Below are 23,939 nucleotides of genomic sequence, written 5' to 3'. Positions count from 1 at the left end.
TGCAAACCACTGAACTGAGAATAGGACCCCCGTTGAAGGAATCAGAGAAAGGACTGGAAGAGCTTGAAGGGGCTCGAGACCCCATATGTACAACAATGCCAAGCAACCAGAGCTTCCAGGGACTAAGCCACTACCTAAAGACTATATATGGACTGACCCTGGACTCTGACCCCATAGGTAGCAATGAATATCCTAGTAAGAGCACCAGTGGAAGGGGAAGCCCTGGGTCCTGCTAAGACTGAACCCCCAGTGAACTAGACTATGGGGGGAGGGCGGCAATGGGGGGAGGGTTGGGAGGGGAACACCCATAAGAAAGGGGAGGGGGGAGGGGGGAGGGGGATTTTTGCCCGGAAACCGGGAAAGGGAATAACACTCGAAATGTATATAAGAAATACTCAAGTTAATAAAAAAAAATAATAATTAATTAATTAATTAATTAATTAATTAACAGCAAGAGATTCTTTAGGGAATGATGCAAAACCTGCACTAATTTCTAGTTTTTGTTAGAAAGAGGAAAATCCTTGTAACTGGTATGTCTTAGTTATTCATTACTTTATAGTAAAGACATATAAATCAATTTTCCTCTCTATCTGAAATGCACAAAGTGAAAAGAGTTGAGGCATTACAACTGTGTACATTTTCTATTTTCACACATGGAAGCTTCCTAATATTATTTGTAAACTAGATGGATAAATTCTGTTACAGGTGCTTCAAACATGTATAATTCTTTGTGTAACCAAGACAATTATTCAAAAATTCCACAACCCATGGTATGTTAGGACACAGTACAGCCACTCTTAGGGAATTAAAAAAAAAAAAAAAACCTAAATCAGTGGGTTGAATTATTATCAATGCCATTATCTGTATAATTTTTATTATTTCCTCAGTTAAAAGATTTCACTTGTTTTCATTAATACGTAGAACTAGAAAACCTAGTATAGTTTAGCAGAGACTATCATTTTTAGCTTTTATTTTGGTGAGACTTCCCAAATTCAGGTAAGGTTGGTAAGGTAAGGTAAGGTAAAAGGTAAGGTAAAAGGTAAGGTAAAAGGTAAGGTAAGGTAAGGTAAGGTAAGGTAAGGTAAGGTAAGGTAAGGTAAGGTAAGGTAAGGTAAGGTAAGGTAAGGTAAGGTAAGGTAAGGTAAAAGGTGGGAAGGGAAAGGACAGGAGGGGAGGGGAGGGGAGGGGAGGGGAAGGGAGGGGAAGGGAGGGGAAGGGAGGGGAAGGGAGGGGAAGGGAGGGGAAGGGAGGGGAAGAGGAGGGAAGGGGAAATTTTCCTGAGAAGGAAATCGAAAGGAGCTATTAGAAAAAAGAAATGCAGGTGAGGTGGATAATTAAACTGAGTAGTATGATTAAGATCCTTCCACTAAAGAAAGTCTCTAGTTTTGATAGTCTGAAACTTTGCTCAGCGGCAGCGGCGGGGTTAGATCCCGCGATCATATGATTTAAATAAACTCTAGTTAAGAAGGTAGAAATAACACCAGCAGTTAAAGAGTGCTTCCTGGTTATATTGACGAGAGTCGTACGTCTTGCGTGATGACTTAAACCCGTATGTACGTTGGGCGTTCCCAAAATTGTGTACGTCAGCAATTGCGTTCACTGTAAGGAGTCAGGTTTACGGTGGCTGCTCCGTGAAAAGTAAAGTTCTCGATTTTTCCAGAAACGAGTCAAATGGCGGCGGAAAATACGGTTGGCCTTGACCAGCAAGTGAGTTGGATCTATATATAAGACGCTCTTTCTTCCTCTCTGTTCTAATTTGGCGCAGTATTAACTAAACACTTAAAGTCAGTTCTCTATACTGGAGTTCTAGCGCCCCATAAAAATCTGGAAAGAAAAGAAATTAAGACTTAACAAAATGGCGTAAACGAAATAAGCGGGTATAGCAACGACGTTACAGATTAGTCCATAGGATTCGCATAATGGCGGCTTTTGTTTGCGAACGGGAGTTTCTTTAAATACGTGTGTGGCGGTTCATGAAAGGGAACTTGTTTTTCTCTATAATTCTTGGAATTATTGTGTTCACATCGGGTGGCCTCTAATTCCTGATGTTTGTGCGTGAATGTAAGTCGATAAAAGAACTGACGCCACAAATTTTGCTTGGCGTTTAGAAAATGCTGCCTTATAATGAGGAAATGGCGGCGGGCTTAGGCCGTGCTGCGGTTCTACAGGGCCTAACCAGCGCGAGAGTTCGTATTTATTTATACTTATCTGATACTGTTCTTCCACAGTAGTCCCTTTTACCCCTCTCCCGCGGTGTGTAGGTAGAGGGACTTCCTATTTTTCTGAGTTCTGTGACGCAGGAAAACCGAAGGGAATAGACCAGAGCAGAGACGATAAAAGAATGCCTGCAGTGTACTTCTCTTGACAGTAGTCTGCAAATAATGGAGGTTGGAGCTTGTTGGGAGATGAGGCTTCTTTTCATTCACAGCATTTAGATCGCTGAGACCAGTAGGGTTTTGTTTTGGTTGGTTAACTGTTTGTTTGGGGTTTTTTGTTTGTTTGGTCGGTTGGTTGGTTTTTTCTTTTCATTCTAACCACCCCTCCCCCCTTCTTCTTTCTTCTGCCTGGTCTCCTCTCCTCTCGTTTCTTTTCTTGGCTTTTTGAGACAGAGTTTCTCTGTGTAGCCCTGGCAGTGCTAAAACTTGCTCAGTAGATCAGGCTGGCCACCTGCCTCTGCTTCCCAAGTGCTAGAATTAATGGCGTGTGCCTGCACTACCACTGAATCCGCTTGGGTCTTTCTTAAACCTAGATCACACAACAAAGTACTTAAATATTTCGTTGTGGTTGTTAGGCAAAAAAAAAAAAAAAAAAAAAAAAAGAGAGAGAGAGAGAGAGAGATTTTCTTTTTGCCAGTGGAGAAAGACAACATTTTAGGTAAAAGTTGCCACGCAGTGGTTACACACAACATTACCTTTTGAGATGTCCAGAACCGGAAAGAAAAGCCTCCGTTACTGCTACTGGATTTTTGCCCTGCCGATACCATGTCTTTTGTTACTTAGAAAGTTTAAATTGATATAACTTGACCTTCCCACCTCCCCTCCCCCACCTCACACCTTTAAAAGAGGTTTTTGTTTGTATATTGAGGAGTATATGACCTAGTCCATGCTGTTTTAACAACAGCTCTACTAAACTTTAGCCCTAGTACACTTGTTATTTTTATTTTGAACCAATGGCTAATAAATGTCCTTGCAACCTCAGCTATACAGTAATTTAGTAGTATTTTTGTACTCAGTATAGACACACAAATGTTCAAGAAATACATTTGTAGATGCATGGCACATTGCTTTTTTTATAAATGAACACCTGAAACTCCGCCTTATAATACATAATACAAGAAGTGCTAGAAACCAAAATAACCTTTATTCTGTCTTATATTCTGCCAGTATAAAGAAGGGTAGAGATAAAAGATAATGTATGTCTATCCCTTATTAGCTTGATAACTAACAAAAGACCTCCAGCTTAACCTATTTCTTGCTGATGTTTTCTTGCAGAGCACCCAGGTTCAATTCCCGGCATCCATATTGTAATTCATCCCCGTAACTTCAATCCCAGGGGATCCAATGCCCACTTCCTTAGGCACCAATAATGTGTATGTTATGCAGGTAAAACATTCATACAAATAAAAAGAGAAAAGTGACAGTGTGTATGTCCTTTAGGACTTCAAGTAATTAAAAATCTTGTCTTAAGACTTGCAATTTAGTTTTTTCTTAGCCTTTTTAGCTAAAATTTAGCAGTTCTGAAAGCCTTACTTTTTAATTTCATATTCGTGTGTGTTTTGCCTGTATGTAATATTAGTGAGAGGGTGTCAGAGATCTAGAGACAGTTGTAAGCAGCTGTGTGGGTTCTGAATCAAATTTGAACCAAAGTCCTCTAATTGAGCAGCCTGTGTTAACCACTAAGCTGTCTCCAGCTGCCTTCATTTTTAAAATTGATTTTAATCTTTTGTGTTCAAGTGTTTGCTTGCACTTATACATATATCTATGTATCATATGTTTACTTTTTGACCCTTGGACATCAGAAGAGCTTGTCATATATCCTGGAAGTCAGATTATAGAGACAGTGAGCCAAATTTGAGGAAGAGAACCTGGGTTCTCAGCAAGAGTACAAAGTAATCTTAATTGCTTATCTGTGGATTCATTCCCCTCACTTAATTTTGAGTTATTGAGAAGCCAAGATACTATTTTATTATTCAAGAACAGTGTGTGCATTGCCACCCCACAGGAAGATGTAGAGCTCAGAAGAAGACTTTGTGAAATCTATTCCCTTCTACCTTTTTGTAGGCTAAAAATCAAACAGATTTCAGGCCAGTCTTTGCCTGCAGAACCATCTAACCAGCTGAAGATGCTGGTGATTTGGTGATTTAGGAGTGTTTCCCATTGAAAATAATTACAGAGCTAATTTGTTTTAAATGAAGAACTCTTTAAAGTTACTTTCTATACCAATTTCTGTTACTTGTCATTGTCATAGGTTATCAACTTCAAAGCAGTTTTTCTCTTTGAAGATATAAGCACTTTGTATTGTACATGCTAAACTGCTAGTTATCCTCATTTCTATCTCTGAAAAAGTATTTTCTCTATTTTTGTAAATTTTATTTTACTGTTTTATGTGTATGGATATTTTCCCTGTATGTGTGTGTTTGTAGTGTCCCGGAAAGCTAGAATAAATGTTTGGATCACTTGAGACTGAACATCCAAATGGGCTTTGGGATTTGAATTCTGGAGGCTCTGGAAGAGGAGTCTGTGCTCTTAATTACTGAGTCATCTGTCCAGCTCCCTAAAAGGCCATATTTAGTAAATGGTTTAGTACAAGGCTCAGGACTTTAAATTTTCTGATTTTGTGTTGTGGTATCCAACCTGATTTTTGTTTGTTTATTTTGTTAATTTGAGAACAATTAATATTTATTTTACAGTTTGCTGGTCTTGACATGAACTCAGATAATCAGAATGGAGGAGTTAGTACAGAAAGCAGTAAGTATAAAAAAATTTAATTGCAGAGTTTTTCTGGGTCATTTCTATTATCATTGCCCTTAATTTAATTACCTTAAATTTAATGTTTTTTTTTATTTTAATAAACACAGGACGTGCTACAAAGAGAAACTGCCCTGAGCTGAAATTTAGATCGCTTCTGTAGTTTTATGACTCCGATTTATATTTTGAACAATTAAGCACTTCACAGAGATAGTAATTTTAGTTTGGTTTTGGACAAATGGAAGAGATTTGTGAGTGAAATACTGTTATAGTTATCTTGGACAAACCAAAGCTGCTTTTTCTGCATCTCAAACATTTATATACACAAAGTAAATAAAATCAATTACAGTATCCTATGTCTTAGTTGTTTTGTAATATTGAAGCATAGCTTTAAAGTATTTTTGTAGATACACTTTGAAAACTTGTTCACTCGGTAATTTGAAATACTTTTAGAAAAGGAATGAAGAGGTAGAGCTTAGGGGGATAAAATACTGAGAAGGGGGAAAAAAGCATATGGTTTGAGTATGATGTTTTTTGTTTTGTTTTGTTTTCATCTTTATTAACTTGGGTATTTCTTATTTACATTTCGATTATTATTCCCTTTCCCAGTTTCCAGCCATCCCCCAGCCCTCCCCCTCCCCTTATTTATAGGTGTTCCCCTCCCCATCCTCCCTCCATTACTGCCCTCCCCCAAACAATCACATTCATTGGGGTTCAGTCTCAGCAGGACCAAGGGCTTCCCCTTCCACTGGTGCTCTTACTAGAATATTCCTTGCTACCCACCAACAATGGAGGAGTGTTCCTCTTTCTGCACATCCTCTCCAGCATTTGCTGTCATCTGAGTTTTTGATCTTAGCCATTCTCACTGGTGTGAGGTGAAATCTCAGGGTTGTTTTGATTTGCATTTCCCTTATGACTAAAGATGTTGAACATTTCTGTAGGTGTTTCTCAGCCATTTGGCATTCCTCAGCTGTGAATTCTTTGTTTAGCTCTGATCCCCATTTTTTAATGGGGTTATTTGTCTCCCTGTGGTCTAACTTCTTGAGTTCTTTGTAAATTTTGGATATAAGGCCTCTATCAGTTGTAGGATTGGTAAAGATCTTTCCCAATCTATTGGTTACAATTTTGTCCTAACAACAGTGTACTTTGCCTTACAGAGGCTTTGCAGTTTTATGACGTCCCATTGTCAATTCTTGATCTTAGAGCGTAAGCCATTGGTGTTTTGTTTAGGAAATTTTTTCCAGTGCCCATGTGTTCCAGATGCTTCCCTAGTTTTTCTTCTATTAGTTTGAGTGTGTCTAGTTTGATGTGGAGGTCCTTGATCCACTTGGACTTAAGCTTTGTACAGGGTGATAAGCATGGATCGATCTGCATTCTTCTACATGTTGACCTCCAGTTGAACCAGCACCATTTGCTGAAAATGCTATCTTTTTTCCATTAGATGGTTTTGGCTTTTGTTAAAATCAAGTGCCCATAGGTGTGTGGGTTCATTTCTGGGTCTTCAATTCTATTCCACTGGTCTATCTGTCTGTCTCTGTATCAATACCATGCAGTTTTTATCACTATTGCTCTGTAATACTGCTTGAGTTCAGTGATAGTGAGTTCCCCTGAAGTCCTTTTATTGTTGAGGATAGTTTTAGCTATCCTGGGTTTTTTGTTATTCCAGATGAATTTGCAAATTGTTCTGTCTAACTCTCTGAAGAATTGAGTTGGTATTTTGATGGAAATTACATTGAATCTGTAGATCACTTTTGGTAAAATGGCCATTTTTACTGTATTAATCCTGCCAATCCATGAGCATGGGAGATCTTTCAATCTTCTGAGGTCTTCTTCAGTTTCTTCAGAGTCTTGAAGTTCTTATCATACAGATCTTTCACTTGCTTGGTTAAAGTCACACTGAGGTATTTTATATTATTTGGGACTATTATAACGGGTGTCGTTTCCCTAATTTCTTTCTCGGCTTGTTTCTCTTTTGTGTAGAGGAAGGCCATGCATATGATGTTTTTACAAGGTCATTTTGTCTACCTAGCAGAATTATGCTCTCCCTGATGAGAGAATGGTCATGCTGCTTTGGGTAAATTCTATTTTCTATAACTTAGTAATTATCTAAGCAAGTTTAGTAGGTCCTTTATAACATTAATTTATGATTCTCAGTTTTACTATATCACTATGGCACATGATAAAAATGCAGAGTTTTACCCAAAGACTGTATGTACATGGACTGACCCTGGGGTCCAACTGCATAGGTAGTAGTGAATAGCCTAGTAAGGGCAACAGGGGAAGGGAAGCCCTTGGTCCTGCCAAGACTGAACTCCCAGTGAATAGGATTGTTGCAGGGAGGATGGGAAGGGGAATACCCATGGAGAAGGGGAGGGGGAGGGTTTAGGGGAATGTTGGCCTGGAAACTGGGAAAGGTAATGACAATTAAAAGGTAAATAAAAAATACCCAACTTAATAAAAATGGAGAAAAAAATAAAACAAAAAAAGGAGAGTTTTTTGCTCTTAAAACACCTAAGTAAATATAAGCATATTAGTTATTTTTGGAATGCATGCCTTGTCAAAAGGTTAGGATTTGTTCTTTCATGAATTGTATTAAGTCTTTTAAAAGAAAACATATATTTTCTGTAATTCAGTTCCAGTGAAGACCCTGAGAGACTTAATGATAAAATTAAGTATGAGTGAATTGAGTGATATGTGAGTTATATTCCTAAATCAAATAGAAAAACATTTCAAAATACAGCAGTTAATTATGGAATTTATTTGGAGTTAGTGGTGGATTGTTTATTTGGCAGCAGCTATTAGGTGATAATATTGAATGATATACTTCAGTCAGTTTGACTAATTTCAAATCATACTTAACACTCAGGAATGTGATCAACTTAACTGAGTAAATATACTTTAAATATTCAATTTTAAAACAGGATGAATATGTAGATTATCAGGTAGTAAAGGTCTATTTTGTTGGTTCCTTGCTTTTCTTAATACTGGGTTATGATTTTGATTTAATCTGTAATGCTTCTAATTAAAACATGAATTGCTTCAAACTTACAGCTTTTTGTGTATTTTTAATTTGTGATAATAGTTTTAGTTAGAAAAATAACAGCAAAAAGCATAGTTGTTAGTCCTTCACAATTTGGTAAAAATTTTCTTAGAAAAATACTATAGGGTTTCAGTTTTACATTTTGTCTTTTAGAAGGGCGCTATATACCTCCTCACTTAAGGAACAGAGAAACATCTAAAGGTATGTTTTGGCAGATTTATAGATTGAACTTTTGCTATTTAGTATTTAGTGAGTATACCTCAGCAGCAAAAATCAACTGCTGTGTGTATATGTATACACATATATCACCTGCAAAATAAATTAAAACTAAGGGAGCTATCTCTTCAGAAAGTCTTTTTTTTTTCCTCCCTTTTTGTGTTTCTTTTGTCTTTAAGAACTAGTATCACATGCTGGGCAGTGATAGTGCATGCCTTTAATCCTAGCACTCAGGAGGCAGAGCCAGGTAAGATATCTGACTTTGAAGCTAGTTTGTTCTAAAGAGGAAGTTCCAGCAGCCAGAGTATTCAATGAAACCCTGTCTCAAAAAAAAACAAAAAACTAGCACTTTGTAATTTTAGAAACATTGAGTCATCAGCATTTCCTTGTTTAGTTTGGCATTGAATGTTTTTTTTTTTCTTTTTTTCAGAGCTGGGGACTGAACCCAGGGTCTTGCGCTCGCTAGGCAAGCGCTCTACCGCTGAGCTAAATCCCCAACCCCTTGGCATTGAATCTTAAAGACTTAGAATGCAATCTCGCAAATGCATAAATGTCAGCACAGTTTCCATTTTAAAAAGTATTTAGAATACTGCCTAATAAAAAAGTTCTATTTAACTACTATTGAAGTTTAGAGGTGCTGGAAAGATGGTTCAATGGAAGATGGTTACAAAGAAGCTGGGTTCATTTCCCATCTTGGTGGCTCAAAACTGTCTCCACCTTCAGTTACAGGGGATCTGAGACCTTTTATGAGCTCTGATGGCTATGTGCACAGATGTCACAAACACACATGTAGGCAAACACTAATACACATAAAATACATAGAAGCAATTAAGGCATTCTATGTCATAGTGGTTTTGTGATATTGGAGCATAAGTTTGAAATATTTTTGTGGGTGACACTTTGAAGACTTGTTTTCTGAAAGAATTCTGAAAATTTTTTAAAGGAAGCCAAAAGGAAAGAAGATGCAATAGAAAGGTAGTTAGAGTGAACAATACTGAGAAGTACAAATAGTACTATACATATACTTTTTTTTTCCCCTCTTAATAACTTCTGCTTTCTTTCACTGTGAATGTGCTTTGTGCTATTAAGATATGTGCTTGGAAAGTTGTATCTCAAATGTACCTCAAAAAAAGTGACTGTTTTAGGTTAGGGTCCATGATTATAAAAGAAATCTTTAACCTCCTCTTTTGGTTAGACTGGATGTATTTATGGTGTGATATGTTTGCTAGGACCTTGCTAAACAAATTTGTTTATCACCTTTGTGTTCAATAAAGCAGGAAGGTAGATAACATAACTTCCAAACAGCAAACAATTACCAAATGAATTTAGACACTATTCTAACTAATAATAGGTCTAGTTTACTCTTGCTATTACTCATTCTATCAGTCTACAGTCCTTCCACATACAAAATAAGGAGCAAACTGAAAGTATTAGAACATTTACTTTAAGGGAGACTGGAAGATCAGAAGTTCAAGGCAAGCTTTAGTTACATAGTGACTAGGTTTTTTAGGACTTTGTGATTCAAAAAAGGGGAAAAATTGGATGCCAAGTATAAACAGTATTTGTCCAATAATTTTGTTTTTTGAGACATAATTAAGAAGCTAATAGTCTAAAAGATATCCTTTGATTTTAGAGTTTTATTGTAAGCAGTTTGGGTTTTTGTTTTGAACATATAGTTTCAGTGTTTTGTTCACTAGACTGGCCATCGAATGTATAGTGATCTCTTGCTTCTCCTTCCCAGACAGAAATTGTTTCTATAGGTAGTTTTATGTCTGTGAATTTAATCCAAGATTTTATGAATGCTGGACAGTGATCTTACCAGCTTAGCTAGCCACAGTAATTTGTGTTTTGAATTTTTTATATTATTTTATATTATACATATAAAGTTGTGCTGCTGTTATAATGATAGTATTATTCAAAAGCTGTTTATTTCTCGTAACTGCTGTTTTTCTTTTCTGTCATGTTAATGGATATTGTAGCCAGGGCCTTGATCATTCTGGGCAAAATTTGGACTATGTCTTCAGCAAAATCTTTTAAGATAGAGTACTGTATATACTAAGATTGCACTCAGAGTTTTTTCACAGTTGCTGCAAAAGTACTGTACTATTGAGGCACATTTGTAGCTCCCTTTTTGGTTTTAGATAGGGTTTTCTCACAATGTAGCTCAGAATGGTTTCTTTTTTTCTTTTTTCATTTTTTTCCAGAACTGAGGACCAAACCCAGGGCCTTGTGCGTGCTAGGCAAGTGCTCTACCACTGAGCTAAATTCCCAATCCCAGCTCAGAATGGTTTCAGTCTCATACTTTTATGTCTCAATATCCCAACTGGTGGTGGGGTACAACACTTACCGAAATTTATGATCGCTAATTCTTAAAAGCTGTTGAAATTTTGTTTGGGTTTCCACTGACTATCACTATACTAGGATCAGTTATTTATAAGTCTTGTGGCTGTGAAGAGACTTACTAGTTAGTTTTGTTCTTTTTTTTCTTGGAGGTGTCTGTGATAAGGACAATTCAGGGTGGAGTAAAGATAAAGATGCCTACAGCAGTTTTGGATCTCGGGATTCCAGAGGAAAACCCAATTATTTCAGTGATCGTGGAAGTGGATCCAGAGGAAGGTGAATTCTTGGTTGATAATGTATAAAGTAATGATTAAGGATCTTAGTAGTTAAGAGTATGTAAGTATCTTGGGGCTGGACAGACCATTCCAGAGGTCCTGAGTTCAGTTCCCAGTAACCACATGATAGCTTACAACCATTTGAAATGAGGTCCAATATCCTCTTCTGATGTGCCTGAAGAGAGGAACTGTGTATTTAGATAAAATAAGTAAATAAATCTTTAAAAAAAGAAAAGAATCTCAACTTGGCAAAGTTAGGGTTCTCGGTGGAACAAAACTGATAGAATGAATCTATCTACCTACATACCTGACAATTTACTAAGTAGAGTGGTATACAGGTTTTTGTCTAACTACTCCAACAATGGTTATCTCCCAATGAAAGTTCCCCAAGAATCCTCTAGGTGTTTACTCTATGAGGTTGGATGTCTCAGCTAGTCTTCAGCAAATGTCAAAATCCTAAAGAAATAGATTGTAATACAATAAAGTGAGAACAAGGGCAAGAAGGCAAAGAGTAAAAAATTACTTCCCTTTCCTTACTCTAGTTTACTGCAAGAAGCTGTGGCCTAGATTAAAGGTGAATTTTCATGTCTCAGATGATTCAGTTACCTTGAAATCCCTCATAAATGTGTCTGGCAGGTTGAGCTTTTAGTTAGTTCCAGATTTAGTCCATAGCCATTACAGGAGAACACTGGGGCATGTCTTTAATCCCATCCTGTCATAGATAGGGTTAGTGGCTCTGTGTTCTTGAAGTCAGTCTGCTCTGTTTGTAAGCACTTATTTACTAAATGGTATAGATTAAATTGTTGATGAACTTACTAGGAGGATTTGTGTTCGGTTCAACTAATAGTCTAGAAAATACTTTTACATTACTAATAGAGTCTGATTATTCTGCTTTTCAGGTTTGATGATCCTGGTCGAAGTGACTATGATTGTATTGCCAGTCGTGACCGAAGTGGATTTGGCAAATTTGAACGAAGTGGTTATAGTCGTTGGGGTGACAAATCAGATGAAGATGATTGGTCAAAACCACTTCCACCAAGTGAACGCTTAGAGCAGTAAGTTTTTAAAATTTTAAATAATAAATTAGGGCCTGGTGTGCACAAACTTGTCTTTTTGTGAGCCCCTGTCTCAAAATAAATAAAAAATAAGGGTTAAAATGATACTCAATATGGGGTCAAAAGGGTGACTCAGAGGTTAAAGCATGTGTATAACTATAACTTATAACTATCCTTACTTCAGTTCTAGGGGATCCTGTCCTTCTGGCCTAAAGGCATTTGGGTCATGTGTATAATCTACCCATTCAGAAAGACTTCTATATATACAAAATAAAAAATAAAATTTTAATAATTAAATTTGATAATTATGTTGGTTGTTATAGTAAATGACTTTAATCCTAATACCATTGTCTCAATAAATTTTGAAATTGCGGTGAAACTGTTTCTTCTTATTAATAATATATAATGATCATCTAATTTCAGAGAACTTTTCTCTGGAGGTAATACAGGGATTAACTTTGAGAAATATGATGATATACCAGTAGAGGCAACTGGAAATAATTGTCCTCCTCACATTGAAAATGTAAGTTTTTGTTGTTGTTGTTGTTGTTGTTGTTTTAGCTTTTTATCTTACTGGGGTTTTTGTGTATGTTTTGTTTCATTTTCGTTTTTGTTTATTGACTTTTTATTTTATTGTTATAAGTTTATTGACTTTATTTTATTGTTTTGAGTGTTCCTGTCTATAGCACTTGTAGATGTCAGAGGAAAACTTGTGTGAGGAACTCCTCAAATTTGAATGGCAGCAAGTGCTTTTACTTTCTGAGGCATTTTATTAACCTTTGTTCCTTGGTTTTAAGAAATTTTATGGCCAGCTGTTTAGCACTGGACAACCAGTTGGCATGCTTTTCTGTTGGGGGATGACCACCTCAGTTGCTCCCATTTTCCTGCAGTTGCTTTAGTTCTTTATGTAGAATTGAGGTCAAATGGCCTTTTCTCCATCTGATTTGGTGTTGTCTCAGTGTTGTGTTCCTGTTACATCATGTCAGTGAAGTTTTTTTTTTCTGCCATAGTTTCTGATACTACTAGAGACAGAATCTCACAACAAATTTCCTGATCATTTGACTTCTATAACCTTTCTGCCCCTTTTTTTACAATGCTTATTACTGAGCTGTGATTGTGGGATTGTGTCCATTATGATTGACTCCAGAATTCAGTATTTTGACAAGTTTGGTCTTCTGTGGTGGTCTCTGTTGTAAAGGAAAGTTTCCTTGATGAAGGGTGAAGATTATTTTCTGGATATAAGAATAAAATGTTTCTAGGTTATTCTTAACAATTATTTTGGTTTATAATGTATGTGAGTCCACTGTAGCTGTCTTCAGACACACCAGAAGAGGGCATCAGATCTCATTACAGATGGTTGTGAGCCACCATGTGGTTGCTGGGATTTGAACTCAGGACCTCTGGGAGAGCAGTCAGTGCTTTTAACCACTGAGCCATCTCTCCAGCCCCCATATCATTATTTTATTAACCTTCCTTTTCCTATATTTACTTCTCTCTCCTTTCTTTTTTTTTTTTTCCCTCCCTCCCGCGCCCCCGCCCTCTTCTCTCTCCTTTCTTAAGGGAGCCCATTTTCCTCATCAGACCATTTGTATTCCACTATTTCTCTTTTATCCATTTCCCACTTTTTTTTTTTTTTTTTGGAGACAAGGTTAGCCTTGGCTATTGTAGAACTCAAAGAAATCCTCCTTTTGATTCTCTAGTGGTGGAATTACAGGAATGCACCACCATACTTAGGAACTTTTTTATATGTATGAGTGTTTTGCCTGTGTGTGTATTTTATAACCTTTGCCTGATGCTGGCAGAAGGCAGAAGAGGTCATTGGATAGTTGTGAGCCATGATGTTGGTTCTGGGAATAGAACTCAGGTCCAATGCAAAAGCCAATGCTCTATTTCTTCAGGGTGTGTCTTACTCTTTAGTGAACTCTTAATAGTAACTATTTTGAATAACTGTAACATAGAAAGTATACTAGACATCAAGAACCATAATTTCTTTCAGTGAAGGTATTTATTTTCTTAAAACATTAAGAATCAAATGGCTCGGGGCTGGGGATTTAGCTCAGTGGTAGAGCGCTTACCTAGGAAGCGCAAGGCCCTGGGTTCAGTCCCCAGCTCCGAAAAAAAAAAAGAACCAAAAAAAAAAAAAAAAAATTAAAAAAAAAAAAAGAAGTTCTTTAAAAAAAAAAAAAAAAAAGAATCAAATGGCTCTTAAATTCATTGCACTATTTGTTATTATATTAATGTAGCAAATAACCAGTTTTTGTTTTTATGTTACTTGCTTGGCTTACTTGTTTTTACAGTTCAGTGATGTTGAGATGGGAGAAATTATCATGGGAAACATTGAACTTACTCGTTACACTCGTCCTACTCCAGTTCAGAAACATGCTATTCCAATTATTAAAGAAAAAAGGGACTTAATGGCTTGTGCTCAAACAGGTAAGGTCATATTGTAAATAACTAAAGATTTTAATTCTGGGATTATTTTAAAAGTATTATTTTTTATGAAATTATGGAATACATTAAAAATAGGTGGGAACTATATACATTTTGGGACTGAGTTACTGCTTAGTCACTGTTGTGAAGAGACACCATAACTATAGCAACTCTTTTTTGTTTCTCTTGGATTTTTAAAACAGGATCTCACCATATAGTCCTGACTGGAATTGTGGATCAGGCTGTCTTTGAACTTCCAGACGTCTGAGTGTCTCTGACAGTATCTGAGATTAAAAGCGTTCCACCATAGTCAGTGAATATAGCATCTCCTTAAGAGAAATTATTTAATTATAGGCTTGCCTTCAATTTCAGAGGTTTAGTTCATTATCATGGCAGAAAGCATGGTGGTAGATGTATGGCACATGTATGTTGCTAGAGTAGTTCAAAACAACCAAATCCTAATCCATAAGCAGAGAGAGAGAAACAGCATATGATGGATTTTTGAAACTTTAAAGCCTACCCCAGTTACACATATATTCCAACAATAACTTATAATACTTTAATCCTTGCAAACAGTGGCACTCCCTGATGATTAATCATTCAAGTATATATAAGCTTATTCAAATTACACCATTTAAGAAGTTAACACACAAGACTTGTTTTGAGTTTTTGTTTTGTTTAAGTCAGCATTTGATTCATTAACAACAAAAAAGTTTTCCAGGTGTTGTGGTGCTTTTTTTAATACTGACAGGTGGATCTCTGTGAGGTCAACCTTGGTCTATATAATGAGTTACAGGACTGCTAATGTTATGTAGAGAGGCAGTATCTCTCACACACAGTAAGTTTTTTCTTCACTTAAATAATTGCTGTGCCTTTGGGAGCATAGGTAACCAAAGATGGAATAAAACAAATTTTCACATTAACATCATTTTATTTATTTTTGTTATTTGAAACAAAGTCTCCCCATGTAGATAAGGTTGACCTCATTCTTGCAGATCTGCTTTCCTCTAAAGTATTTGTCTTGATCTCTTTTGAGACCTTGCTTCACATAGTCCAGAATGACCTTATGTTCATTACATAGATGAGATTAAACTTCATGTGCTGAGATTTTATATATATATATGCCAGTATGGTTAGTACTTTAGCACTTCTTAAATTTTTAGAGATAATAATACAGAGTTTTCTAAACAGGGTCTGGAAAAACTGCTGCATTTCTACTGCCCATTCTCAGTCAGATTTACACAGATGGTCCAGGAGAGGCTTTGAAGGCTATGAAGGTGACAGTTACTAATTTTTGTGTCCTCATGTTTTCTTTGGGTGTCTATCTATGAACCATGTCCATGTAGTGTCCTCAGAAGGGAGAAGAGAACATTGGATAGGAATTGAAGACTTCATTTTCAAACACTTCTTAAATTACATGTGGCACTGTAGTTTGGTGAACGTTAAAAAATAAGTCATGACTCAAGAAATGCTTAGTACTTAAGAGTATTGGGAGTTCTTACAAAGTATTGTATTGGGGTTTGATTCCAAACATTCATATGACTCCCCATAATGTCTGTAACTCCTGGCTTTTGTCAGAATATAGACACAGTTCATAAACATTCATGCAAACAAAACATGCATGCACAGAAAATGAAACAAATTTAAAAACAAAACAGGTAAAATTTTAGATCATAATCCCTAAAGTTATACTTAATTCTTAGGAAAACGGAAGATATGGTCGCCGTAAACAATACCCAATCTCCTTGGTGTTAGCTCCAACAAGAGAATTGGCTGTGCAGATCTATGAGGAAGCCAGAAAAGTAAGCATAGTTTTTAATAATTTTTTTCTTTTTCTTAATTTCAATGTTTCTGTGACTAATAATTTTTTGCTTATAGTTTTCGTACCGGTCTAGAGTCCGACCTTGTGTAGTGTATGGTGGTGCTGATACTGTTCAACAGATTCGGGACTTAGAACGAGGATGCCACTTGTTAGTTGCCACACCAGGACGTCTAGTGGACATGATGGAAAGAGGAAAGATTGGACTAGATTTCTGCAAGTATGTTAATTTTGATAAAAGAAATAAGGCTATGAAGGTCTTTTTTAATTCTTCAATGTATATGCTGTGGTATACTGGTCTGTCATGTAAGACTTCCTCATTAAGTTTATTAAATGGAACCTCTCCATTGTGACCCAGGCTAGAGCTTACAGTTATTTCTCCAGCCTCATCCTTCCCATTTCTGGAATAATAGGTGTATTTTTGTACTGTCACAGTTTTAATGATTGTGTGTGTGTGTGTGTATCTGTGTCTGTGTGTCTGTGTGTGTCTGTGTATGACTTCAAAATCACAATGTTGAACAAGTGAAGTTGATTGTCTTTTTCTTCTTTCCTTTCTTTTTCCTTCCCTTAATTTTCATTCTGATTAATTTTGATTAAGATACATTTAAAAATTATTTTTTTAAAACATTTATTTATTTATTTATTATGTATACATCATACAGCTTTCTGCCTGCATGTATGCACCTGCAGGCCAGAAGAGGGCACCAGACCTGATTATAGATGGTTGTGAGCCACCATGTGGTTGCTGGGAATTGAACTCAGGACCTCTGGAAGAGCAGATAGTGCTCTTAACCTCTGAGCCATCTCTCCAGCCCTCCATTTAAAAATTATTAAACAATATTTAAATAGTATATCAAATTAGAAGCTACTGTGCTTAAGACTTGAGATGTTAAATTAAATATGAGAACAATTTACTCAACAGTTAACTGTAGAGGCCAATAAGTATACTTTTTATTAATAGATACTTAGTGTTGGATGAAGCTGACAGGATGCTGGATATGGGATTTGAACCTCAGATACGTCGTATAGTTGAACAGGACACTATGCCACCAAAGGGAGTTCGTCACACCATGATGTTTAGTGCTACTTTTCCTAAGGAGATACAGGTACTATTTGTTACAATTTTATTTTGGAACATTTTATTTTTAAACAAAGTTTGGTGATTTATGTATTACATAGATAATTTAAGTTTCTGGCTTTTATTTTTCTTTTCATTTTCAGATGCTTGCTCGTGACTTTTTAGATGAATACATCTTTCTGGCTGTAGGCAGAGTAGGCTCTACTTCTGAGAACATCACACAGAAAGTAGTATGGGTTGAAGAGTTAGACAAACGGTCATTTTTACTTGATCTCTTAAATGCAACAGGTAAAATTATGAATCCTTTATTTAATAAAATGAAAATCCCTGTAAAATTCCACTTTAGTTTCTAGTATTACTTTATAGTCCCACTTGTTCTGTATGTGTGGTTGTCTCTGTGTCTATGTGTGTGTGTATATATTTGGGTATCTTCTTCATTTTCTGAGACAGTCTCTGACTGACCCTGAAGCTTACAAGTTCAGATAGATTATCCAGTCAGCCTTGCAAATCCTCCTATCCTCTGTGTGTATGCTGTGTATGATATATGTGTTTCTGTACCCTCCTTTCACTAAGCAGTTTTCTCAAATCACTAAGCTTATTAAATTTTAGAATAAGCAGTGATATCAAGTTACTGTTAATAAACAAAACCTTGTAATTTTTCAGGGAAGGATTCATTGACTTTAGTATTTGTGGAGACTAAAAAGGGTGCAGATTCACTGGAGAACTTCTTATTTCAAGAAAGATATGCATGTACTAGTATTCATGGAGACAGATCACAGAAAGATCGAGAGGAGGCCCTTCACCAATTCCGCTCAGGGAGGAAGCCAATTTTAGTGGCTACAGCTGTATGTATATTTTATTTTTTAGTTATTTTGTCTGACTGTTACTTTAATTTAATTAGTATTATTTTTCAGGTGGCAGCAAGAGGTCTAGACATTTCAAATGTGAAACATGTTATCAATTTTGATTTGCCAAGTGATATTGAAGAATATGTGCATCGTATTGGCCGCACAGGACGCGTAGGAAACCTTGGTAAAGTGTTAATGTTGTTTCTTTTCCTCTGAATCTTGGGATCAAAGACCTCAAAGACCTTTATCACTTGAACTACATCTTTACTCCTTCTATATTTATTTATTTGTGGATATTCATGCACATGTTTCAGTAATATACTTGTAAAAATCAGAGGACAACTTATGGAGACATGGGTCTTTTTATTATGTGGGTTGAGTTCAGATCATTAGGCGTGGGCCATTTCACCGATTTTTTTTTTTTTTTTTAATGGATATATTAGCAAAGCAGTTTTGTCCTTGAATTTTGGTTTTTGGTTTTGTTTTGGGGCAGGGTCTTGTTCTGTTTCTCAGATGGCCTTAAACTATAGTATATTTTTTTAAATTACTGGCTTGAACACAGGGTTTTTGATAGTGCTAGAGATTCTTGTATTCCAAAATCAGCCTAAGTAATCTCGAAAGCCTAAAGAGCCTTAATTTTTTATTTGTTTTAAAAAGAAACTTGAAAGCATATCTTACTGGAATATGACTTTAATCCTAGAATTTGGAATACAAAAGCAATTGGATCTCTATGTGCTCTAGGCCAGCATGATCTACATAGTGGATATCCAACCAGGGAGATATTATAATGAGACCCTGTCTTTAAAAAAAAAAGAGAGAAATTTTATATCAGTTACAAACTCTTTTTCACCCTTATATTTAGTGATGTTACAAAATATATTCTCTTAACTGTATGGGAAAGGAAACCACAGGAAACTACTTTGTGGAAACATAGGCCTTAGGTATTTTTAAAAACCTTTTAGGTCTTGCCACCTCTTTTTTCAATGAGAGGAATTTGAACATTACGAAAGATTTGTTAGATCTCCTCGTTGAGGCTAAACAAGAAGTACCATCTTGGTTGGAAAGTATGGCTTATGAACACCACTACAAGGGAAACAGCCGGGGACGTTCTAAAAGGTAAGAATTGTTTTGAGGTTTTTTTCATTATTATAGTTTATTTAGAGTTAAGCCTAACCTAAGGTACTGAATTAGTTTTTAATTATTATTATGTGTCATATGTGTCTATACAGCCATGAATGATGTGGAGTGTATGTGGACTTCAGAAAACAAACTCTAGTTTACAGGCTTGCATAGCAAGATTTTACCAAACCTTACATAATTCTTCACCAAATATTTTGATGAGTAATTAGAAAAGATTACAGAACAAATTGACAGTTCTACTACACTATTAAGGTTTTGAAGATACAATTACAGGACATTTTCTACAATGGAAAATAAGTTTCCCAAATAAAATGTCAAATTTGAGCATGATATTTTAATTGGATAGCATACTTGGATAATGTTTTTTCTTGCATTAGCAGATTCAGTGGAGGATTTGGTGCCAGAGACTATCGACAGAGCAGTGGTTATGCAAATTCTGGGTTTAATAATAATCGTGCCAACAGCAGCCGAACTAGTGGTAGTACCCACAACAGAGGATTTGGTGGAGGTAATGTTAAGTTTTTGTGTTAGAAGGGGATTTTGTTGTTTATTTCTTGCTTTAATCATGTTTTGAAGGTAATTTATAGGAGAAAATAATGCTGTATCATGAGACTTTTTTTGAATGGTATCATGGTAACAGTGGATAACTTTTTTTTTTCTTGATAGGTGGCTATGGAGGTTTCTACAGCAATGAAGGATATGGAGGAAATTATAACTCCCAGGCAGTTGACTGGTGGGGCAATTGAATTTGTGCCTAAATCGTCATTTCATATAGCTAATATGGAAACCACATGTAACTTAGCCAGACTGTATTGTGTAGCTTCAAGAACTTGCAGTACATTACCAGCTGTGATTCTTCTAAAAATTCATGAGAGCTCAAAGTCACAACCTGTAACCCTATTCAAAAGTTGATGTGAAGAATTATTGTAGTTGGATTAAATCCCTTCCTGCTTGGTTGCACCCTAAACTGCATTTATAATTTGTGACTGAGGATCATTTGTTAATGTACTGTGACTTTTGACTTTAAACAACTTATCTGATGTCCTGTTCGCTCAATAATGCTCAAGATACCAATTGTTTTAATAAGTTAATTGAACCTTGGCACACAAGTGTGAGACACCTTAACAGAAATCACTTAATTGCTAAATATGATGGTGAAAGAATTTAGGCATAACCTGAATAGGAAATTTTTGGTATATGCAGAGTTGGTGGTAAAACTTTTTTTTTTAAGTTTGTAATGTGGCAGACAATACAAAGCTAAAGTTCTGAATTGCTCACTCTATCTTGGATTGGCACTTAAACTTTTTAAAAAATATGATTATATATGGTTATATCCTTTATTTTTGAAAGCACTAATACAGATCACTAGAATGATTCCTCATTTACTATTTTAAGTAATTTACATTGGCATACTTCTACAGGAAAATTAAAAAATTTGGTGAGGAATTTAGGATATAAAGTTGAGATTTATTTAATGCCTGCCATACATAAAAATGACATATTAATGGCTGACCATGGCAGTGACCAGAACATATCACAATCTTGTTAATTCTGGTCTTTAATGCATGCTAGTGTTGGTGTTTTTTGGTCAAGAGAGTATGAACAGAAAGGATTATGCAGCAGCAGGCTTTTATTTTTACACAGTCACATTTTTTTCTGTTAAACTATGTGGAAATGTAAAAAAAAAAGGCTTACATACATATTATGTAAATATAAGAATAACAAATTGCAATTGCTGAGGTCTCACAGGTTGGATCTATGTACTAATTATACAGTGCAGTTTTCATATATTTTAGTTGCATAGGTTTCCATTGTATTATAGTCATATTTTAATTTGCCAAAGATGATTGTCCATCACTAAAAATGCCTTTTACTTTGAGAATTTCCTGGATAGAATACAATACAATAAATTTCAAAACCTAAGACATTAAAAATGTCATAAGTTAACAAAGTTTTCTAAAAGTGCAATAGATTTTTCAAGTGTATTGTGCCTTGTATTAAAATTTTATTAAAGTAGGTGTACTTGACAGTATTATCAAGGTCATTTGTTACGGTGCTATTTGAATTTTAGCAGTTTAGACTGTACATTTTGCCCATAACTTTTTACAAAGTACTTATTTTATTGCACATGAAGAGAATTTTATATGTGTATCTTATGTACAAGTCCTTGAAGTTCCAATTGGAGATTGCTGATTACAGTGTTTTACAGTGATTACTTGGTTCAGAAAATTTCCCTTGGACCTTGGAATGATAGTTAAGAAAACCTATTTGCACATAACAGACTTTGCTGCTAGTTTGTGTAATATTTATTGAACATTTTGACAAATATTTATTTTTGTAAGCCTAAAAATGATTCTTTGAAAGCTTAAAGAAACTTGACCAAAAGACAGTATAAAAACACTGGTATTTGAATGTTGATTGTCACTGTATATGAAATAGTATATTTTGGGTAGTGTGAGCTTTTAATGTTAAGTTCTACTAAACTTGAGTCAAATTAATCTAACCCAGTATTGGTGATGTGGCTACACTTTTTTTTTTTTTTTTGACAAAATGAAAGGCAATTGGAATAATGACATGCCAAGGTTTTGATATATTTAAGATACTAGTGAAAACTAAACATTTTCTCAGTTTGTTTGAATTTACATGATCTATTTGTTTCAGTATTGTAACTGTCTGGCATATTTGTAATCTTCAAACATGTGGTTATATCTTTGTGTTGCCATAAACAGTGATGTTTTACGTTCATTTTTATCAGCCAGCAATATTTTCAGTGTATAATGCATCTAACTAGCTGAATGTAAATGTTAAATTTAAGTTACTATAAAGTTAGTAATTGCTTTATTGTGTTACTATTAGATGCTAGCGCTGCATGTGCCTAATCTCTCCTCATTTTATTAAAATAAAAAGTATAGCAAAATGTTTACTATACTTGTGAACTTGCATGCTTGAACTATTGGAAATCTCATTTTTAATTAATAAAACAAGGTATTTGTAAAGTACACCATTATGAATGCATTTGTTTAAATAATTGAATAAGAGATAAAGGTGGTACAAAGTTACAAGTAAACAAAACAAGATTTTCATTGTGAATGTTATTTGTAAAATGTTTACATACACAACATACTTGATCTTTTATGCATTTTGATACATACATATTTATTCAATTCTTTATTTTTTGTAAACAAAACACAGTGCTGGTGATCACATCCATTTTTTATTATGGTTTTGTTTTGTTTGAAATATGGTTTTACTGTAACTTTGCTGGCCTAAAAGTTGCAATATAGATCTACCTAGCTTGAACTGAAAATGATGCAGCTGTCTCTGCCTCAGAGGTGCTAGGATTAAATGAAAAGGCTATGGCTCCAGGACCAGTACTACCAGCATTTCTGTTGTTGACTTACACTCTATCCTGTTTTCTGTCTCTAGATTTTCTTTAACTTGATTCACTGGTGAAGTTTCCTACCCTCTGTACCTTAATGATCAACCTCAAGTCACATTGTTTGTTAGCAAATACCTTTACCTACTAAAGCTAACTCATCAGCCTACATTTTGGTGTTTGAAATAGCCTTGCTGTCGAACATGGAGTGGTTTAGAACTCTATAGACCAGACTGGCTGCTTGTGGCTATCATTCCTCCTATATCCTCAGATTGCACATTTGTGCCAATTTTTTTCTTATGCTTTACCACTGCTACCTTTCTCCATCTTCTCATAGATTGTTGTAGTTTTGTATTTTGTTTGTTCATTTGTTGAGACAAGGACTTTAGGCTGTTATTATGCAGTCCTATCTTGGAACTCATTCTGTAGACTAGGCTGTCCTTGAACACAGAGATCCATCTACCTCTGACTCCCAACTGCTGGAATTAAAGTTATGTGTCACCACTGTCCTAGGCTACTCTCTTAGTTTTTCTTTAAATATTTTTAGTTTGTATTTAAAATTTACAGCATTCCTTCCCCCTATATTTTCAAATCTATGACCCCCCAACTTCATTTTTTTAATTTGAGAGGGTGCAGTATAAAGGTTTTACTGTGAATAAGAGAGAAAATGTCTGGAGGCATCTAGAAGAATTCAGAGCAGATAGTAGATTGGACATGAGCAGAGCTGGGAAACAGGAGAGGATAGTGCAGATAGTAAGAGATGAAGAGAGGGAGCATAGCCTGAGAAATAGCTAGAAATAGAGCCATGAGGATGGTGAGAGAAAGGACCAGGAGGCTAGTTTGGGCTTTGAAATGTACTGTGAATGGGGACAGAAGGAACCTGAAGTAGGCCTATTCTTTGATTAATAGCCACAGGGATATGTCAGTGGAAGGCACCCATGTCCTCCTGCCTGACTTAAGAGAAACTTGACAGAGTTTCCCTTTCACAAAGTTTCCATTTCACAAGTCCCTGAGAAATGTTGGATTTTCTAACATTTAGAAATCCTAGAGTCCAGCTTGACCTCATTTATGGTTATTTGGACTACCTGAGACGCAACAGTTGTCTCTTTAAACATTGATGCATAAATAACATAAGCTAAACATGAAAGTACAGCCAGCTAAGTCTTGTTTTCTGTTCTGTTTGTTTCCAGGGCTGGTTGGATTAAAAGATTTTAGGGACTCACCTTTCCTGTTAGTGGTTTTTGTCTCTACCTCTTCATCTAGGGGTCCCAGTGAAATTTTTTCTGATCTATACTAGGGTAGTCAGTGTTATCATTGTTCAGGTCTTAATTACGTGAACCCATCTTTTGAGATTT

General features: G+C 35.7%; 1 protein-coding gene across 17 annotated transcripts; it reads left to right on the top strand.

The window, feature by feature from the left end:
* Positions 1–1,549: 1,549 nt before the first annotated feature.
* Positions 1,550–22,207, top strand: Ddx3y (DEAD box helicase 3, Y-linked). Of its 17 annotated transcripts, none has more exons than XM_008773671.4 (18): positions 1,550–1,707; positions 4,910–4,967; positions 8,161–8,208; positions 10,428–10,463; positions 10,716–10,839; positions 11,738–11,893; positions 12,317–12,416; positions 14,191–14,326; positions 15,515–15,600; positions 16,027–16,125; positions 16,202–16,362; positions 17,104–17,248; positions 17,364–17,508; positions 17,884–18,065; positions 18,135–18,252; positions 19,031–19,184; positions 19,589–19,716; positions 19,875–22,207. In XM_008773671.4, exons 1-18 carry the CDS (start codon positions 1,672–1,674, stop codon positions 19,952–19,954), a joined length of 1,992 nt encoding a protein of 663 aa, XP_008771893.1. In that variant the 5' UTR covers positions 1,550–1,671; the 3' UTR covers positions 19,955–22,207. The 17 variants fall into 17 exon arrangements, with proteins under 17 accessions (XP_008771893.1, XP_008771892.1, XP_063136658.1 ...); XM_008773670.4 differs by having other exon boundaries at positions 19,586–19,716; XM_063280584.1 differs by having other exon boundaries at positions 1,604–3,602.
* Positions 22,208–23,939: the final 1,732 nt, after the last annotated feature.

This window comes from Rattus norvegicus, chromosome Y (genome assembly GCF_036323735.1).
Source record: "Rattus norvegicus strain BN/NHsdMcwi chromosome Y, GRCr8, whole genome shotgun sequence".
Lineage (NCBI taxonomy): Eukaryota > Metazoa > Chordata > Mammalia > Rodentia > Muridae > Rattus > Rattus norvegicus.
Note: the sequence above shows the minus strand (reverse complement) of the source record. Positions and strands in the feature narration are given on the sequence as shown.